Below are 14,665 nucleotides of genomic sequence, written 5' to 3'. Positions count from 1 at the left end.
CAGAGCAGAAGGACCACAGCCAGCTGATAGGTAAAAGATATTTCTGCCTAGTTGGGAGGCTACCAGTCTATCTGACCTTATTCCTTTGATTGCCAACTCATTACTTCATTATAGTTTTAGAATATTGTACAACTGAAAAAGCAATAATGTGCCTTGAGGTTCATTAGTTATGCAACCCTTGAACTTTTGTGGTATTTTTTTTTCCTCTTTGTTAAAAGCCAGTTCCTCAAATGAGAATAATTACATAGATCAAGGTTCAGCATGACAAAGAAAGATAAGATAATTGCTCATAACCTTATCCTATTTTGGAAGAGCAAGTCTGACCTTTCAACTAAAATGACTTTTTTCTGTTGAGATTTGGCTCAAGTAGCTGGCTTAGCTTTATGGCAGAAAATCAGCCATGAAATACAAATATAAAACTGTGACATAACTCAATTTCTGCAGCCATTATATAATCAATGGCAAAAGAACAAATAATCTGTGGTAGAGCCCTAGCCTTGAGCTGTAGAGCTGAGGGACAGCACCTAGGCCCAGAGTTCAGGCCCCACGACCAGACCCCCCCCCCAAAAAAAAAAAGAACAAATAATCTAAAGGAATTTATACTTTACTTTTGGAATGAAACAATCTCTATCTCTCTTCCTCCTTCTCCCTCTCCCTCTCCCTCTCCTTCCTTCCGTCCCTCCTTCTCCCTCCCTCCCTTTCTTCCTTCCTTCCTTCCTTCCTTCCTTCCTTCCTTCCTTCCCTTCCTTCTTCCTTCCTTTCCTTCTTTCTTTCTCTCTTTCTTTCCTTTCTTTCTTTCTTTCTTTCTTTCTTTCTTTCTTTCTTTCTTTCTTTCTTTCTTTCTTTCTTTCTCTCTCTTTCTTTCTCTTTCTCTCTCTCTTTCTTTCTTTTTTTTTTCTTTCTTTCTTTCCCTTCTCTCACAGTCCTAGGGCTTGAACTCAGGTCTTGTATGCTGTCCCTGAGCTCAAGGTTAGCACTCAGTTACTTTGAGTCACAGCTCTGCTTCCAGCTTTTTGGTGGTTAATTGCAGATAGGAGTATCACAGACTTTCCTGCCTGGGCTGGCTTCAAACCATGATCCTCAGATCTCAGCCTCTGAAGTAGCCAGGATTACAGGTGTGAGTCACTAACACTCAGCTTAACATCTTCATTTTTATGTCTCTGCAGAGATAAGATTTTGGTTTTTTATTTTTATTTTTATTTTTATTGTTGTTATAAAGGTGATATATAGAGGAGTTACAGTTATATAAGTCAGATAATAAGTATCTTTCCTTTTGGGCAATATCCCTCCTTCCCTCACTCTCTCCCAGTTTTTCCCTCCAGTTCCCACTTGTTTTTAGTTTTAGTTTAATTTTTGGTCATTCATGGGGCTTGAACTCTGCGCCTTGATGCTGTCCATGAACTTTTTCTCTCAAGGTTAGTGCTCTACCACTTTGAGCCACAAGCTACTTCCAGTTTTCTGGTAGTTAATTGGAGATAAGAATCTCACAAGTTGGCACCACTGGCTCATGTCTGTAATCCTAGCTACTCAGGAGGCTGAGATCTAAGAATCGCAGTTCAAAGCCAGCCTGGGCAGAAAAATCCCTGTGAGACTCTTATCTCCAATAACCACTCAAAAACCAGAAGTGGCACTGTGCTTCAAGTGGTAGAGTGTTAGCCTTGAGAATAAAGAGGCTCAGGGACAGGGACAGAGTCCAGGCCCTGAGTTCAAGCCCCACAACTGGCAAAAAAATAAAAAGTCTCACAGATTTTCCTGCCTAGGCTGGCTTCAAACCTTGGTATTCCAATCTTGTCTTCCTTAATAGCTAGGATATAGGCATGAGCCACTGGTACCTGGATGTTTTGGGTTTTTAGATAGTTTTACTACCTTGTTTGGCTAGACTCAACTGTTTCTCAAACCTCAGTCTTCTGAATGCTTATCCTGTAGGCATGTTCTTCTCCTCATCTACCCACCTGATTCAAGATTCTATTTTGAATCAGGCACTAGTTGTTCACACCTACAATCCCAGACACTCAGAAGACTGGATCTGAGGATCAAAGTTTAAAGCCAGTCTGCAGAAGTCCACAAGACTCCTGTGTCCAATGCATTAACAAAAAGTGGAGATGGGAAGTGTGGCTCAACTAATAGAGTACCAGCTGTGAGCTAAGTGAGAGCTTAAGGCTCTGAATTTAAGCCCCAGTACTGGCACATACGCGCGCGCACACACACACACACACACACACACACACACACACACACACACACGCACGCACACACGCACACACACGCACACATATTCTATTTTGGTTTTTACTTCCATTAGTTTACCTTTCTTGTTCATTGAAGGTAGTGTAAGAGGATGATTAGACCATAATATAGAAGTGGAATTGTGGCTCAAGGGGTAGAGTGCCAACTCTGAGCAAATAAGCCAAGCAAGAGCAAAAGGTGTTGAGTTCAAGCCCCAGGTTTGAACATACCACACATAAAATAATAACTTCCTCGAAAACAAACAAACAAAAACCCGAAAACCCCCCAAACAGAAACAGGCTACATGGTACAGAAAGTTACTCTAGATTTCAGAAATGTACTCCAAGAAGCCAGTAGGAAAAATCAATTTCATTATGAAAAAAAATCATAGACTACACGAGAGTTAACATAGCTATGCAGATTTTGTTTCCAGCAAATATAATGAAAGTAAAAGGCTTCAAGGCATGTTTCATTACTAATAAGTCATAAAATCATGCCTTAAGATTTATTGGAGGGTATAATCTTTGAGTGGGATGTAATTGGGAGATAAGGGATACCTGGGGGAGACAATTATTTTGCCCCTTCATACCACCTTCCAAGTCACTGAGCTGTGCACTGTCATAATAATGTGCAATAGAGGGGCTGGGAAGGTGGCTCAGTGGTAGAGCGCTTGCCTTGCATGCATGAGGCCCTGGGTTTGATTCCTCAGCACCACATAAGCAAAAAGAAAAAAGCCGGAAGTGGCACTGTGGTTCAAGTGGTACAGTGCTAGCTCTGATCTGAAGAGCTGAGGGACATCGCCCAGGCCCAGAGCTCAGGCCCCACGACTGGACCTCCTCCCCTCCCCCCAAAAAATGTGCAAGAGATAGTCTAGTTCCTTGCCCTTGACTCACAAACTGTTTTATGAGAAAAGCAGAAGGAAAGGGTAAAGGAATTTAAAGTAGTCAGAATAAATGGAGTCAAGTGAGTTTTCCTAAGAGGGACAACCAATTCCTATATGAGGAGTCAGTGGAGAACCCTGAAGGAAGAATCCTCTAAAGTTGAGATCTGAAGAATTGCAAAGACCAAAGAGGAGAGAAGAGTGTTCCTAAGGGAGAAGGTTGTAAGAGGGAGAAAAAACTCATATAAGAGAAAGAAAACATGGAGAATTTAACAAAAAAAAAAATAGTGTATTGGGATATATATATATATAGATATCTATCTATCTATATATCTATATCTATATATATCTATATATCTGACATACGGTTAGCCAAAATCCAGGAAGGTATTATTTAAAATATTCATCTTAAGTACAGCAGTCTTACTCTGCAGGGTCTTCTCAGAGTGTAGGCATCTATTGGCGGTTGTGAAAACACAGGACTTCTTCAAGAAGACAATAGGAAAAACAACCTAAGTATTCTCAAACAGCAGCATTTTGGACTCACCCCCTACAAGAGGCCTCAGCAGACTAGACTAAACCAAAATGAGGTCAATTGCGCCAAATGTCACTTACAGAAATTTTGAAATGTATCTGTTTTTCAAACAGTTCCAACCTGACAGTACCAAAAAAAAGTCCTCTGTATAAACCCTATAAGAAAAGTAGCTTTGAACCAATAAATCCACTCTGTTTCTTTCTGCTTTCTTCAGCCCTTCTCTTCAGAACACCAATTAGATCTTTAAACTAAGTTTGTTCTAATTTTATCTTGTCTTTTTCTGTGGCTCTGTAATTCTAGCAGTTGTGTATAGCTACCTAAAGGCACTGATACATATTAAAATACTTTTGACCTCTTCTGTTAATTCATTCTCTCTCCAATTGAAATAAGATCAGACTGTGTGGCTCAGGCTGGCCTGGAACTCCCTGTGTAGGCCTGCACTAGCCTTCAACTCATAATCCTCCTATCTCAGCCTCCCAAGTGCTGGGATTCATTCACTTGGGTGCCCCCATTCCCAGGTTCTCTACTTCTCCTCCCCCCCCCCCCCCGCCCCCAAATGTAGACCTATAGCTTTAATACACACACACACACAATTTTATTATTATTATGATGTTGTACAGAGGGAGAAAAACTGGGAGACAGCAAGAGAAAGGTCGACATAGTCCCAAAAGAAATGTACTCTTAGCCGGATGCCCGTGGCCCACGCCTATAATCCTAGTTACTCAAGAGGCTGAGATCTGAGGATCATGGTTCAAAGCCAGCCCAGCAGGAAAGTCTGTGACAGTCTTATCTCCAATTAACCCCCAGAAAACCGGAAGTGGCGCTGTGGCTCAAGTGGTAGAGCGCTGGCCTGGAGCTGAAGAGCTGAGGGGCAGCGCCCAGGCCCAGAGTTCAAGCCCCACGACCGACAGAAAATAAAAAAAGCACTGTCCCTGACTAACTGTCCCTGCATTACTTTTAGAATAACAAAAACAAACTTTAAAAGATGTTGTAAAGAAGGATTACCATGTCATAAGCCAAGCAGACGTGGGCTTTTGAGATACCATTTTTCCTATGCTTTTAGGGTCCATCACACACCAAGTCTCCTTTAGAAATCGCATCAACTACCCGAGTACAGCGGGCTTGCCCTCAGTTAAGATGGCCGCAACTACCTTCCCTTGCCCTTGTCAGCCTGCGCCCAGGATGGTTCCAAGGACTTCCTTCAAGCTACACTTTTCCCATCACAAAGATGGCGGCGCCGCTTCCGGTTCCGGGATCTTGCTGCTGCGGGGCGGTGAGTGGAAGCCGGGCCGGAGGCGGGTTTAGGCCGGGTTCCCTCGCGGGTTCGGGGGGGCGGTGGGAGGGGGGCCGCGGTGCGGTGAGGCGGCCGCCGCCGTGCCCGTGATGGCGGTTTCCCCGGGCCCGCCTCCGTTCCCCGCCACCCCGACCGGAGTCCGCGCGGACCCCGCGCAGACCCCGGGTCTCCGTCGGCTCCCTTCTTCCGGAGTGAAAAGTAGGATTGGTGTGACAGGCTAACAAATGTTGCTCTGCGGCCCCGGGGGGCCACCCTGTGTACGTCAGGGACTGGTGCGCTTCCTGTTGGGCCTTGTCACCCCTTCCCAGCTCTCCAGGCCTTCCTGCCTATCCCCACACCAGTTGATCACGTTCAGCATAGTGTCCAGTGAGCGCCCGCGCTGCTACTTGTACTCAACAAAATGGACCTCCTGTTTTTCCTCCTTTTGTGCTGATACTGGGATTTGAACTCAGTCTCTCACTCTCTCAGGTGGTGCTCTACCACTTGAGCCACAGCTCCGCTTCCAGCTTTTTGGTGGTTTATTGGAGATAAAGAGGTTCATGGACTTTCCTGGGCTGGCTTTGAACCACCATCCTCAGAGGTCAGCCCCCCTGAGACTAGGAATATAGGCTGAGCCACTGGCACCCAGCTGAGATTTGTCTGAAGTGTAAAATCCAGTGAGTTTTGTGCATGTGCAAAGTTGAGCCTCCATCACCAATCTAATTTTAGATTTTTTTTAAATCACCTTTTACACACAACCCTTTTATTCGCCATAATACAGTAGATGTAGTCAGTCTCAATTCAGTACTAACTCCTCCCCCTCCCACCAAGGCAATAACTAGCCAACTTCCTGTGTCTATAGTTTCATAATTTGAACACTTGACATGAGTGGAGTCAATAAGTGATTAACTTCTTTCACTAGGGTTTGGTGTTTGCAGAGCTTGTCCTTGTAGCTTGTATCAGAACTTCCTTTACTGCTGAACCTTACTCCATTGAATACATAATTCATATTTATCTGCCAATCACTTGATGAACATCTGAGTTACTTTCAGTTTGAGACTACTATGAATAAAGCTGCCACGATCATTTGTGTAAAGTTATTAGAAGGATGTATGTTTTTCTCTTTATCTTACATCTAGGAGTATAATTGCCAAGTCAAAGTGTAATTCAATGTTTTTTTTATCTTTTGAGGAACCGCCAGGCTGTTTTCCGAGTGACAGATCAATTGCCCATAAGTATGATTTCACTTTTGTACTAGCAGTTTTATTTCATTGTATCAGTATGTTTACCCTTAGGCCAATGTTACACTGTCTTCATTCCTGTAGTTTTTGTTGTTTGAGAAATATTTAAACTATGTAGTCCAGACTGGCTTTGAACTTGATCCTCCTGCCTCCACCTACACCTGGAATTACAGGTGTGAGCCACCAGACCGTGTTTTATTTTTTCCTCATCTGGTGCTCTACCACTTCAGTCACAGCTCTAATGATTTATTCATCCATTAGATATGGCAGCAGGCTCCTGAATGAACTCTTTCGTCCTGGGCTGTATGAAGTTAAAGCAAGTAAAGTTCAGTCTTCACATTAGCTGCCTCATTAACCTTCAGTCAGCTCTCATGGAAGCAGAGCATGGCTCAGCCATCTGCCTAAGTCCTTCCCTTCTTCAAGGTTTGGAGAAGGATAAGGACATGGGTTCCCTTAAGCTTTGTCTCCTAGAGCTCTCCATGGGAGGCGGGGTTCCTGCTTGGTAGAGGAGATCCACAGATCCAGAACATGGGTCCTGGAATTTAGTCCCTCCCCTGTATATATTCCTGAGGGAGACCCCATGGCCAGATAAGCATAGAGGACAGGGCTAATCTCCCCCTCTACTACAGGGTCAGGACTGTGATTGTAGGTGCCATTGCGGTATCTGCTGAACTCACACCCAAGCACAGTCGTCTGCCCTGATTGACCAGTGGGGGCCTCTGAGCAGAATGATGTCTCTTAATCTTAGCCCCTGGCCTGAGGCGAAAGGGCAAGGTCACCATCCTTATGACTGAAGTCTTACCCTGTACCAAGCCAAGCACTGGAAGGAATATGCTTCTCCATTATGCATAGGGAATTAGAGGCTCAGAGAGGCTGGGTAGCTGGCTGGAGACTTCCTCACAGTAAGCAGAGAGTTGGGATTCAGGTTAAGTTTCAGATCCCTGTTTATAAGTGAGTATACACAGTACTTAACCCCAACACTTGTCTGAGTTACACCCAAAGTAACTGAGGCAGGATGCTGGTGCTCACATCTGCAATCCTAGTTACTCAGGAGACTGATATCTGTGGATCCTGGGCAGAAAAAGTTCATGACACGCTTACCTCCAGTTAATCACTAACACCCAAAATAGAGCTGTGGTTCAAGTGGTACGAGTAATAGCCTCAAGCTTAAAAGCTCAGGGATGGTGGCCAGGCCCCCAGTTCAAGCCCCAGGACAGGCACAATACCAAAAACAAGCATAAAAAGAAGGAAAGAATAATGATTCTGTAGGTTTTTTTTTCCTTCTAAAACAGGAGTTTGGAATGCATTTCGCATTCAATGTGAGTGAATCTAAAAATAAAGCTATGAGATCAACACACCATTTGTTTTGGAAAAGGATTTCTTTCATTTCATGGCTATGCTTGGTTCTTTGAAGGCATCTCTGAAGGCTGGTAGGATATGCTGATATAATCCAGAGATCTGCTTATCCCCTTCCAGAAACCTTGTAGAGCACTGTTAGGTAATAGGGGAAGAAGGGGGAGCTAGAGGGCCCTGATGTAGAGGTGTTTGGTGAAACCTCAGACTTGATTGGCTAATACGTGTGAAAAGACAGGGTGTTCTTGCTCTTTGGGGACCTTGATCATTCCCCTCCTTTCAGCAGCAATCAGCTGATATCTTGGCTTACCCTTTGCCTAAAGGAATGTCCACAGCAGCATGTGATTGGGTGTCCTCAGACTAGAAAGATCTTGCCAGCCTTTGGTGCTGTTCTGTTTCTGTTTTCTATTTTTGCCTCCTTGGGTAGTACAGGCAGCAGCATGGAGGCTGCTCAGATTCAGGCACAGGACACAGGGTCCTTCAAGCTGGGCTTTTCCTGTGGTGGCTGCTTTCTGTAGGCGTTTCCTTGGGTGAGGTACTTCTCTCTGTACAGAGAGATTACCTGCTGCTTAGAGTTACTGCAAATGAAGATCTTAGCACAGGCTGGTGAAGTCAGCACTCAGTACATGGGAACTCTATTGCACTGGTCACATTATTCTTAATTTTTTAAATTTAGACATATCCTTGAGATCTTTCAAGTTCTGTTTGAACAGCTGCCCCATGTTCCTTAATTTGGAGTACTACATCCTCCTAAATCTATTTCTGTCTTCTCTAACTCAGCTCATAAAACAACCAAGCCTCCAAACCTCTCTCTCCTCGCTGACACTAAGCAGTGCTTTAACTCTCTTCTCTAATTATAAAATAATATTCTCCTTTCAGTTTTTAAATATTTTCTTTTTTTTCCTTTTGGCAGTCTAGGGTTTGAATTCAGGACCGCATGCTTTCCAGGCAAGTGATCTACTACATGAACCATACTCATAAGCCTTTTTTGGCTTTATTTTTTCAGGTAGGATTTTGAATATTTTGCCAGGAACCTCAGATTACAATGCACCTACTTTTCCCTCCTAAGTTGTTGGGAATCACAGATGCAAGCCATCACACCCAGCTGATTGGTTGTGAAGAGGTTTTAATTTCTCCCTTATTCTTGACCCACAGGGCCTTGGACGAAGTCACATGTTCTTTCTCCTGCAGCACTACAGGTGTATGCATTCTGTAGACTTGCCTGCCATAGAACTCAGGAGGCTTCAAACCTGCCAGTGTCTTGTGCTATCTGTCCACCAGATTTGCAGGTAGTACCATGTAGTACCTCTGCATGGTGGCACTCATGACGCCTGATACTGGCTATATAAAGTATATTAATGAGCAGAGTATCCAGGCTCTCCCTCGGCCCATTGTTACTCCACACAGATGATGGGACTGGATGTACTGCAGTTTTCTAGTTGAGTATGCAGTGCCCCACTGGTAGCTATAGGCCCAGGACGGGTAGGGAATACCTAGTTTTAAACAAATACTCAATCGTTGAACCCAGCAAGCCACTTCTGAGGTATCCAGAGTCAACTCTCAGCTAGGGGGTGTTTCTATCTAGGTTACTAGCAGCAGTGAGGTCTTGCTGTCCCTGCCAGACTGATGAAGGAGAGGGGGGGCTACCCAGCCATCCAGCTAAGGCCACAGGATTTGGCCCTCCCTGGTTCCTTAGTTTGTTTCCTCCCTGGCTGAGCCTTGACTATCATTTTCTTTTATTTCTTTATTTTGTCAGTTGCGGGGCTTGAACTCAGGGCCTGGGCATTGCCTCTGAGCTCTTTTGCTCAACGCTAGCACTCTACCACTTTGAGCCACAGCACCACTTCTGGTTTTCTGGTGGTTAACTGGAGATAAAAGTCTCACTGAATTTTCTGCCTGGGCTGGCTTTGAACCTCCATACTCAGATCTCAGCCTCCTGAGTAGCTAAGATTACAGGCCTGAGCCACTGATACCGAGCATTGACTGTTATTTTAAATTCCTAATACTTCATGATACTTGCATTAACATGCTGCTTGTAATGTGTTTGGTTCACCCCAAACTATGAACTCCTTGAAAGGAATTGTCTAACCTTTGTATCCCCAGTACCTGGCACCAAGCCTGGTACATAACCTAATCAATGGGCTCATAGGCCAGAGGGGAAAATAAATACAGGTCACCTGTAATCTCTCATCCCAGATAATCACTGACATTCATTTGGCACCTGCCTTTCAGATTTTCTGCTTGTGGCTTTTTGTCTGTATTTTTCATATATACATGGTTTTGTTGTTGTTGTTTTTGGGCTTGGACTCAGGGTCTGGGCTCTGTCCTTGAGCCTCTGCTTTGTGCTAGCACTCTACCACTTGAGCCACAGCACCACTTCCGGCTTTTTCTGAGTAATGTATTGGAGATAAGAGTCTCATGGCCTTGGGGCTAGAATGTGGCTCAGTGGTAGAGTGCTTGACTTGCATGCATGAGGCCCTGGGTTTGATTCCTGAGCAGTACATAAGCAGAAAAAGCTGGAAGTGGCGCTGTGGCTCAAGTGGTAGAGTGTTAACCTTGAGCTGAAGAGCTGATCCCAGAGTTCAGGTCCCACAACTAGCAAAAAAAAAAAAAGTCTCATGGCCTTTCTTGCCCAGTGTAGCTTAGAATCCTGATCCTCAGATCTCAGCCTCTTGAGTAGTTAGGATTACTGGCATGCCACCAGCACCCAGCACTGTATTGTATTTTATAAAATCAGACTCAAACTCTACCTAATTTTTTTACATTGAATATTATGTACATTTTCCCTTCTCAGCACATATTCTTGAGCCCTTGAATTATAGATCTATATAGTTTTTCCCTAGGGAATTGCTCTATGATTAAACCTTTCCCGTTTTTAGACATGCAGCCTACTTTTCAGCTGCAATTACTAATGGTTTCTTTCAGTTGAAAGTTTCTTATGGTGAAGAAAATAGGGTAGCTGAGCAGGGTCACACATGCTGGTAATCCTAGCAGTCAGGAAGGCAGAGGCAGGAAGATCATGAATTTGGACTACATAGTGAACACTTACTTCACAGACAAACATGGTGATAAATACTCTCCCTCAAATAGAAAACATGGTGTTAAATACTGGGTCTAAAGTAAAGTCAAGGGCAACCAGTGATTACAGAGCAAAAGAAAATTTTCTGGTTTTCTATTTGATCTTTAAGGTTCTTCAGTGAAGAACTCATGAAGGCTCCTGCTTCATCGTGCTTATTGTATTGGACTTTTCTTTTTTTCCCATAGCCAGACTATGGAAGCCACTCCAGGCAGCCAGTCAGGGGAGAGCTGTGCATTGGACCTACCTTCGGCTTGCGACCTAAGAGATTATATGCTACAGAGACCCAGCCAGGAGGCCAACAATGAGGCACTTAGTTCTGTGGAAGTCCATTCTTTTCCTTACTCTTCTGATGTGGATCCAGGTAAGAAGCAGAGTTAGAAGTAAACTGATGTTAAAACAACAGCAACTAGCAGATAAACAGGTGTGATCATTTCTCCCACTCCCAATAGCAGATCTCAAAGGAATCATTTATTGTCTTATGTAGTAAAACATCTTAACACAGGCAAAGCAATAGAGGGAGACTTCAAAGGATAGTCTCTCTGGTGGAATTACAGGAGGAGCCCTTTCCTGGAGGTCTTTTTGTAATCTTGGGTTCCTTTCTGATTGATCTCCATCCAGATGCATTCAGAGGCTGGAGAATACTTGGAAAGAGTAGAATTGTGTTTTGTTCTTTTAAAACTTCAGAAAATAGAAATGTGAACCAGTTAGGTGTTATGGGTAATAATAATAATAATAACAACAATAATAATAGAGACCTTACTGTTACCAAAAAAAGTCTGGATTTAAATAACTTTTCTACAGGATTTTTTTTTTTTTTCCGGTCCAGTCATGGGGCCTGAACTCTGGGCCTGGGCACTGTCCCTCAGCTCTTCAGCTCAAGGCTAGCGTTTAACCACTTGAGCCACAGCGCCACTTCCGGCTGTTTTCTTTTTTTGCTTATGTGGTACTAGGAATCGAACTCAGGGCCTCATGCATGCAAGGCAAGCACTCTACCACTGAGCCACCTTCCCAGTCCCCTACAGGATTTTTTTAGCCAAATCACCAAAAGTCTATTATTATTTGTATTTAATGATAATTCCCCAGTTCAGTCAGGTAGTCACCATGTCTAGTTGTAAAGCACATCTCATTCCCATTTATTATCCAATCAGTGTGTTACTTGCCGGCTGTGGGACTTGGAACATGTTTCTGAACCCCTCTGAGTTTCTGAATCATCTACAAAATGCCAGTTGAAATGTTTGTCTCATACGTGTTAGGTTTAACTTAGGGAACAATGTACTTATGGTATTTGCCATATATTGATGCTCCAACTTTGTTGTTTTTATTAAGTGGAAGCCAGTGTGGTAGCACATACCTATAATCATAGCTCCTTGAGAGTCTGAGACAGGAAGGGTCCAAGGCAAGCCCAGGCAAAATGTTTGCAAGATACCTTTTCCACCAGCAAAAGTTTTATGTGAGCTGGACACTGGTGGCTCACACTTGTAATCCTAGCTACTCAGGAGACTCAGATCCAAGGATCATGGTCCAAAGCCAGCCAGGGAAGGAAAGTCCTTGAGACTCTTATCTCCAGTTAACCAGCAAAAAAACAGCCAGAAGGAGAGGTGTGGCTCAAATGGTAGAAGGTTGGTTTTGAGCAAAAAGGTCAGGGACAACACCCAGGCTCTGAGTTCATTATCTAGGACCAGCACACACAAAAAAGTTGTATGTGGTAGCATGTACCTATGTAGGAACTATAAGTAGGAGGATCTACATTCTATCAATTGGGGATTAGGGCTTTAACATACAAGCTTGAAGGTTAGTGGAGGGGGGACAGGCACTAACATTTAGCCCACAGCACATACTAACCACCTTTCTTTTTAAGTCCCTGCTCTGCCTGCTCAAATGTACCCTTCCATCTATCACAAATCACTTTTCTAGGATGCTTACTCTCCCACCTCCCTGAATAACTGTATCTTGTCTTTTCATTGCAAACTACATTGCCTCCTCTTTTAGCCTCTCAGCTGATGATCTGGTCTGTTTGATGAAGACAGCAGAAATTGGTATGCGTACAGTGGATCATGCCTGTAATCTTAGCTACTTGGAAGGTGGAAATTGGAAGAAGCAAAGGTTGTAGCCAGTAAAAAGTTAGTGCGATTCCCATCTTAACCAATAAAAATGGTGGTGGGGAGGGGGAGGGGCCAGTGGTAATTCCGCTTCATGGGAAGCATAAATAAGAGGACTATAATCCAGTTTAGTCCCAGGCAAAAAATGTGAGACATTATTGGAAAAGAAGGAGTTGGGGTATGGGACTAAAATGGTAAAGCCCCTGCCTAGTAAGTAAGATCTAACTCAAACCTTAGTACTGCAAATATAAATAAGTGAATGACTAAAGAAAAATAAGAAAAAAAGAAAGCAGAAGCAATCAGAAGAGAATCTACATGCTTGTATTTCACACCCACCAACTTCATTCATCTATTTCCATGTCCCATGTCTGCCTTCCTCCTTGTCCTCATGTCTATCCTTGTCTTTTCCATTCCCTTACACATCACTCCCTCTCCTCCCCCTTTCCCGCCCCCCCACTGATCATTTCCATGAGCATGCAGATACTCTCTAATATCTTCCATCTTAAAAAAGAATATGAAGGCTTGACCCCAAATCTTAGTTACATAGATCTCTGTGGACTCTCAAAAGATGTCATTCCTTAGTTGTCAGTTCTTCCTAAATCCCACTAGTTCAGCTTCTGTCCCCATTACTCTATAGAGATAGCTCTAGTCAAGGCCACTTTTAAGTCCAGTGGCCACATCTCAGGCTTTGTCCTCTATCTGCATTACACTTTTACACAATAGCCTTTTTCTTTCTTAAGCCTACTATCATAAATGTACAGTCTGTTATACCTACAGGTAAGCCAGAGAGAGAAAACTCAGAAATCCAGGCAAGTAGCAGGTATATGCAGGTAGTTGGTCCTATTTTCAAGGTTGGAGTTGGCAATCATAGTCTGAACCTCTGAGAAAAACTGGCCTTGGTTTTAGGAGGCAGCAGGGACCACTGCAAAAGCCAGGTGGCAAGAATGTGGACCCACGCTTAAACTTAACTTTTGTAAAGGATTTCCTATTTCACTTCCCAGCTGCCTCTAGCTGTGGCTTGACTCTGTTTTGTTCTTCTCAACCAGATTTCTTTGTAAAGGGGTTGCCTTCAATCATTCGGTGCCCCGCCCCTCTCTCTAGATTGAACCCAGGGTCTCATGGGGGTTATACTCCCATCCTACTTCTTCCTACTTCATCACATATTGTTCCTCTTTTCTCAGGCGTACAACTTCCTTCCCCCACTCCAGGACTAAGCCCTCTCTTGCTCAGGTGCCAGTGATCTTCTGGGAGCACCAAAACTAGTGGATAGTTCCCTGCCCTTATCTGTGTATCCAGTTGCCTAGTACACTCTTTTTTTATTTATTTTTTTTTATGCCAGTCCTGGAGCTTAAACTCAGGGCCTAGGCACTGTCCTGAGCTTTTGTGATCAAGGCTAGTCTACCATTTTAACTTTCAGCATCTCCGGTAGCTAATTGTCTCGCAGACTTTCTTGCTTGGGCTGGTTTTGAACTGTGATCCTCAGATCTCAGTGTCCTGAATAGCTAGGATTACAGACATGAGACTGGCACCTGGTACTAGTGCATTCTTTATGCCTGGGGGGAGGATATTACTGGTAAGAGGGTTGAATCTTAAGAGCATTTTCCAAAACAAACCCAATAGGTTGATAAGAAAAACCTAAAAAGCCTTGATCATTTCTATCTGGTACACAAAGGCAGGTACAGGTAGGCTATAATGTGTTTTAATAAACACGTCTCTGTCCTGAAATTACAGGGCAGCCACCTCTCCTGAAGGACTAGTAGAGTAAACAACACGTCAGGACAGCCAGGGATGGGATTGTGAAACTCCTCCTCTCTGCCCTTCCTGGTGAGATAAAGCAGAAGAGGTCTTCCTGGGACACCATTTCCATCACATTCCTCTGTTTATATCCTCTGAGATATTTTCATATACTTCTTTCCCACCAGCTGCAGTCAAAGCTCCTCTGCCTAATTCCCAGGATTCTCAGAAATCTGGTGGCTAGG

General features: G+C 43.7%; 1 protein-coding gene across 8 annotated transcripts in view; it reads left to right on the top strand.

Moving 5' to 3' along the window:
• The first annotated feature begins 4,809 nt into the window (after nt 1-4,809).
• Shld1 (shieldin complex subunit 1) overlaps nt 4,810-14,665 on the top strand; it is a 68,247-nt gene continuing 58,391 nt past the window's right edge. Inside the window, exons 1-3 of one of the 8 annotated variants that reach the window (XM_070006803.1) lie at nt 8,431-8,514; nt 8,664-8,797; nt 10,773-10,948. In XM_070006803.1, coding sequence (XP_069862904.1) covers nt 8,446-8,514; nt 8,664-8,797; nt 10,773-10,948 — 379 coding nt within the window. In that variant the 5' untranslated portion in view covers nt 8,431-8,445. Of the gene's footprint in view, nt 4,915-5,447; nt 5,516-6,139; nt 6,150-8,421; nt 8,515-8,663; nt 8,798-8,887; nt 8,947-10,772; nt 10,949-14,665 lie in introns of those variants that run through there. The other 7 variants (XM_070006806.1, XM_070006808.1, XM_070006804.1 and 4 more) reach the window with 7 other exon arrangements.

Source organism: Dipodomys merriami, unplaced genomic scaffold (genome assembly GCF_024711535.1).
Source record: "Dipodomys merriami isolate MVZ:Mamm:240054 unplaced genomic scaffold, mDipMer1.0.p SCAF_7, whole genome shotgun sequence".
Taxonomy (NCBI): domain Eukaryota; kingdom Metazoa; phylum Chordata; class Mammalia; order Rodentia; family Heteromyidae; genus Dipodomys; species Dipodomys merriami.
Note: the sequence above shows the minus strand (reverse complement) of the source record. Positions and strands in the feature narration are given on the sequence as shown.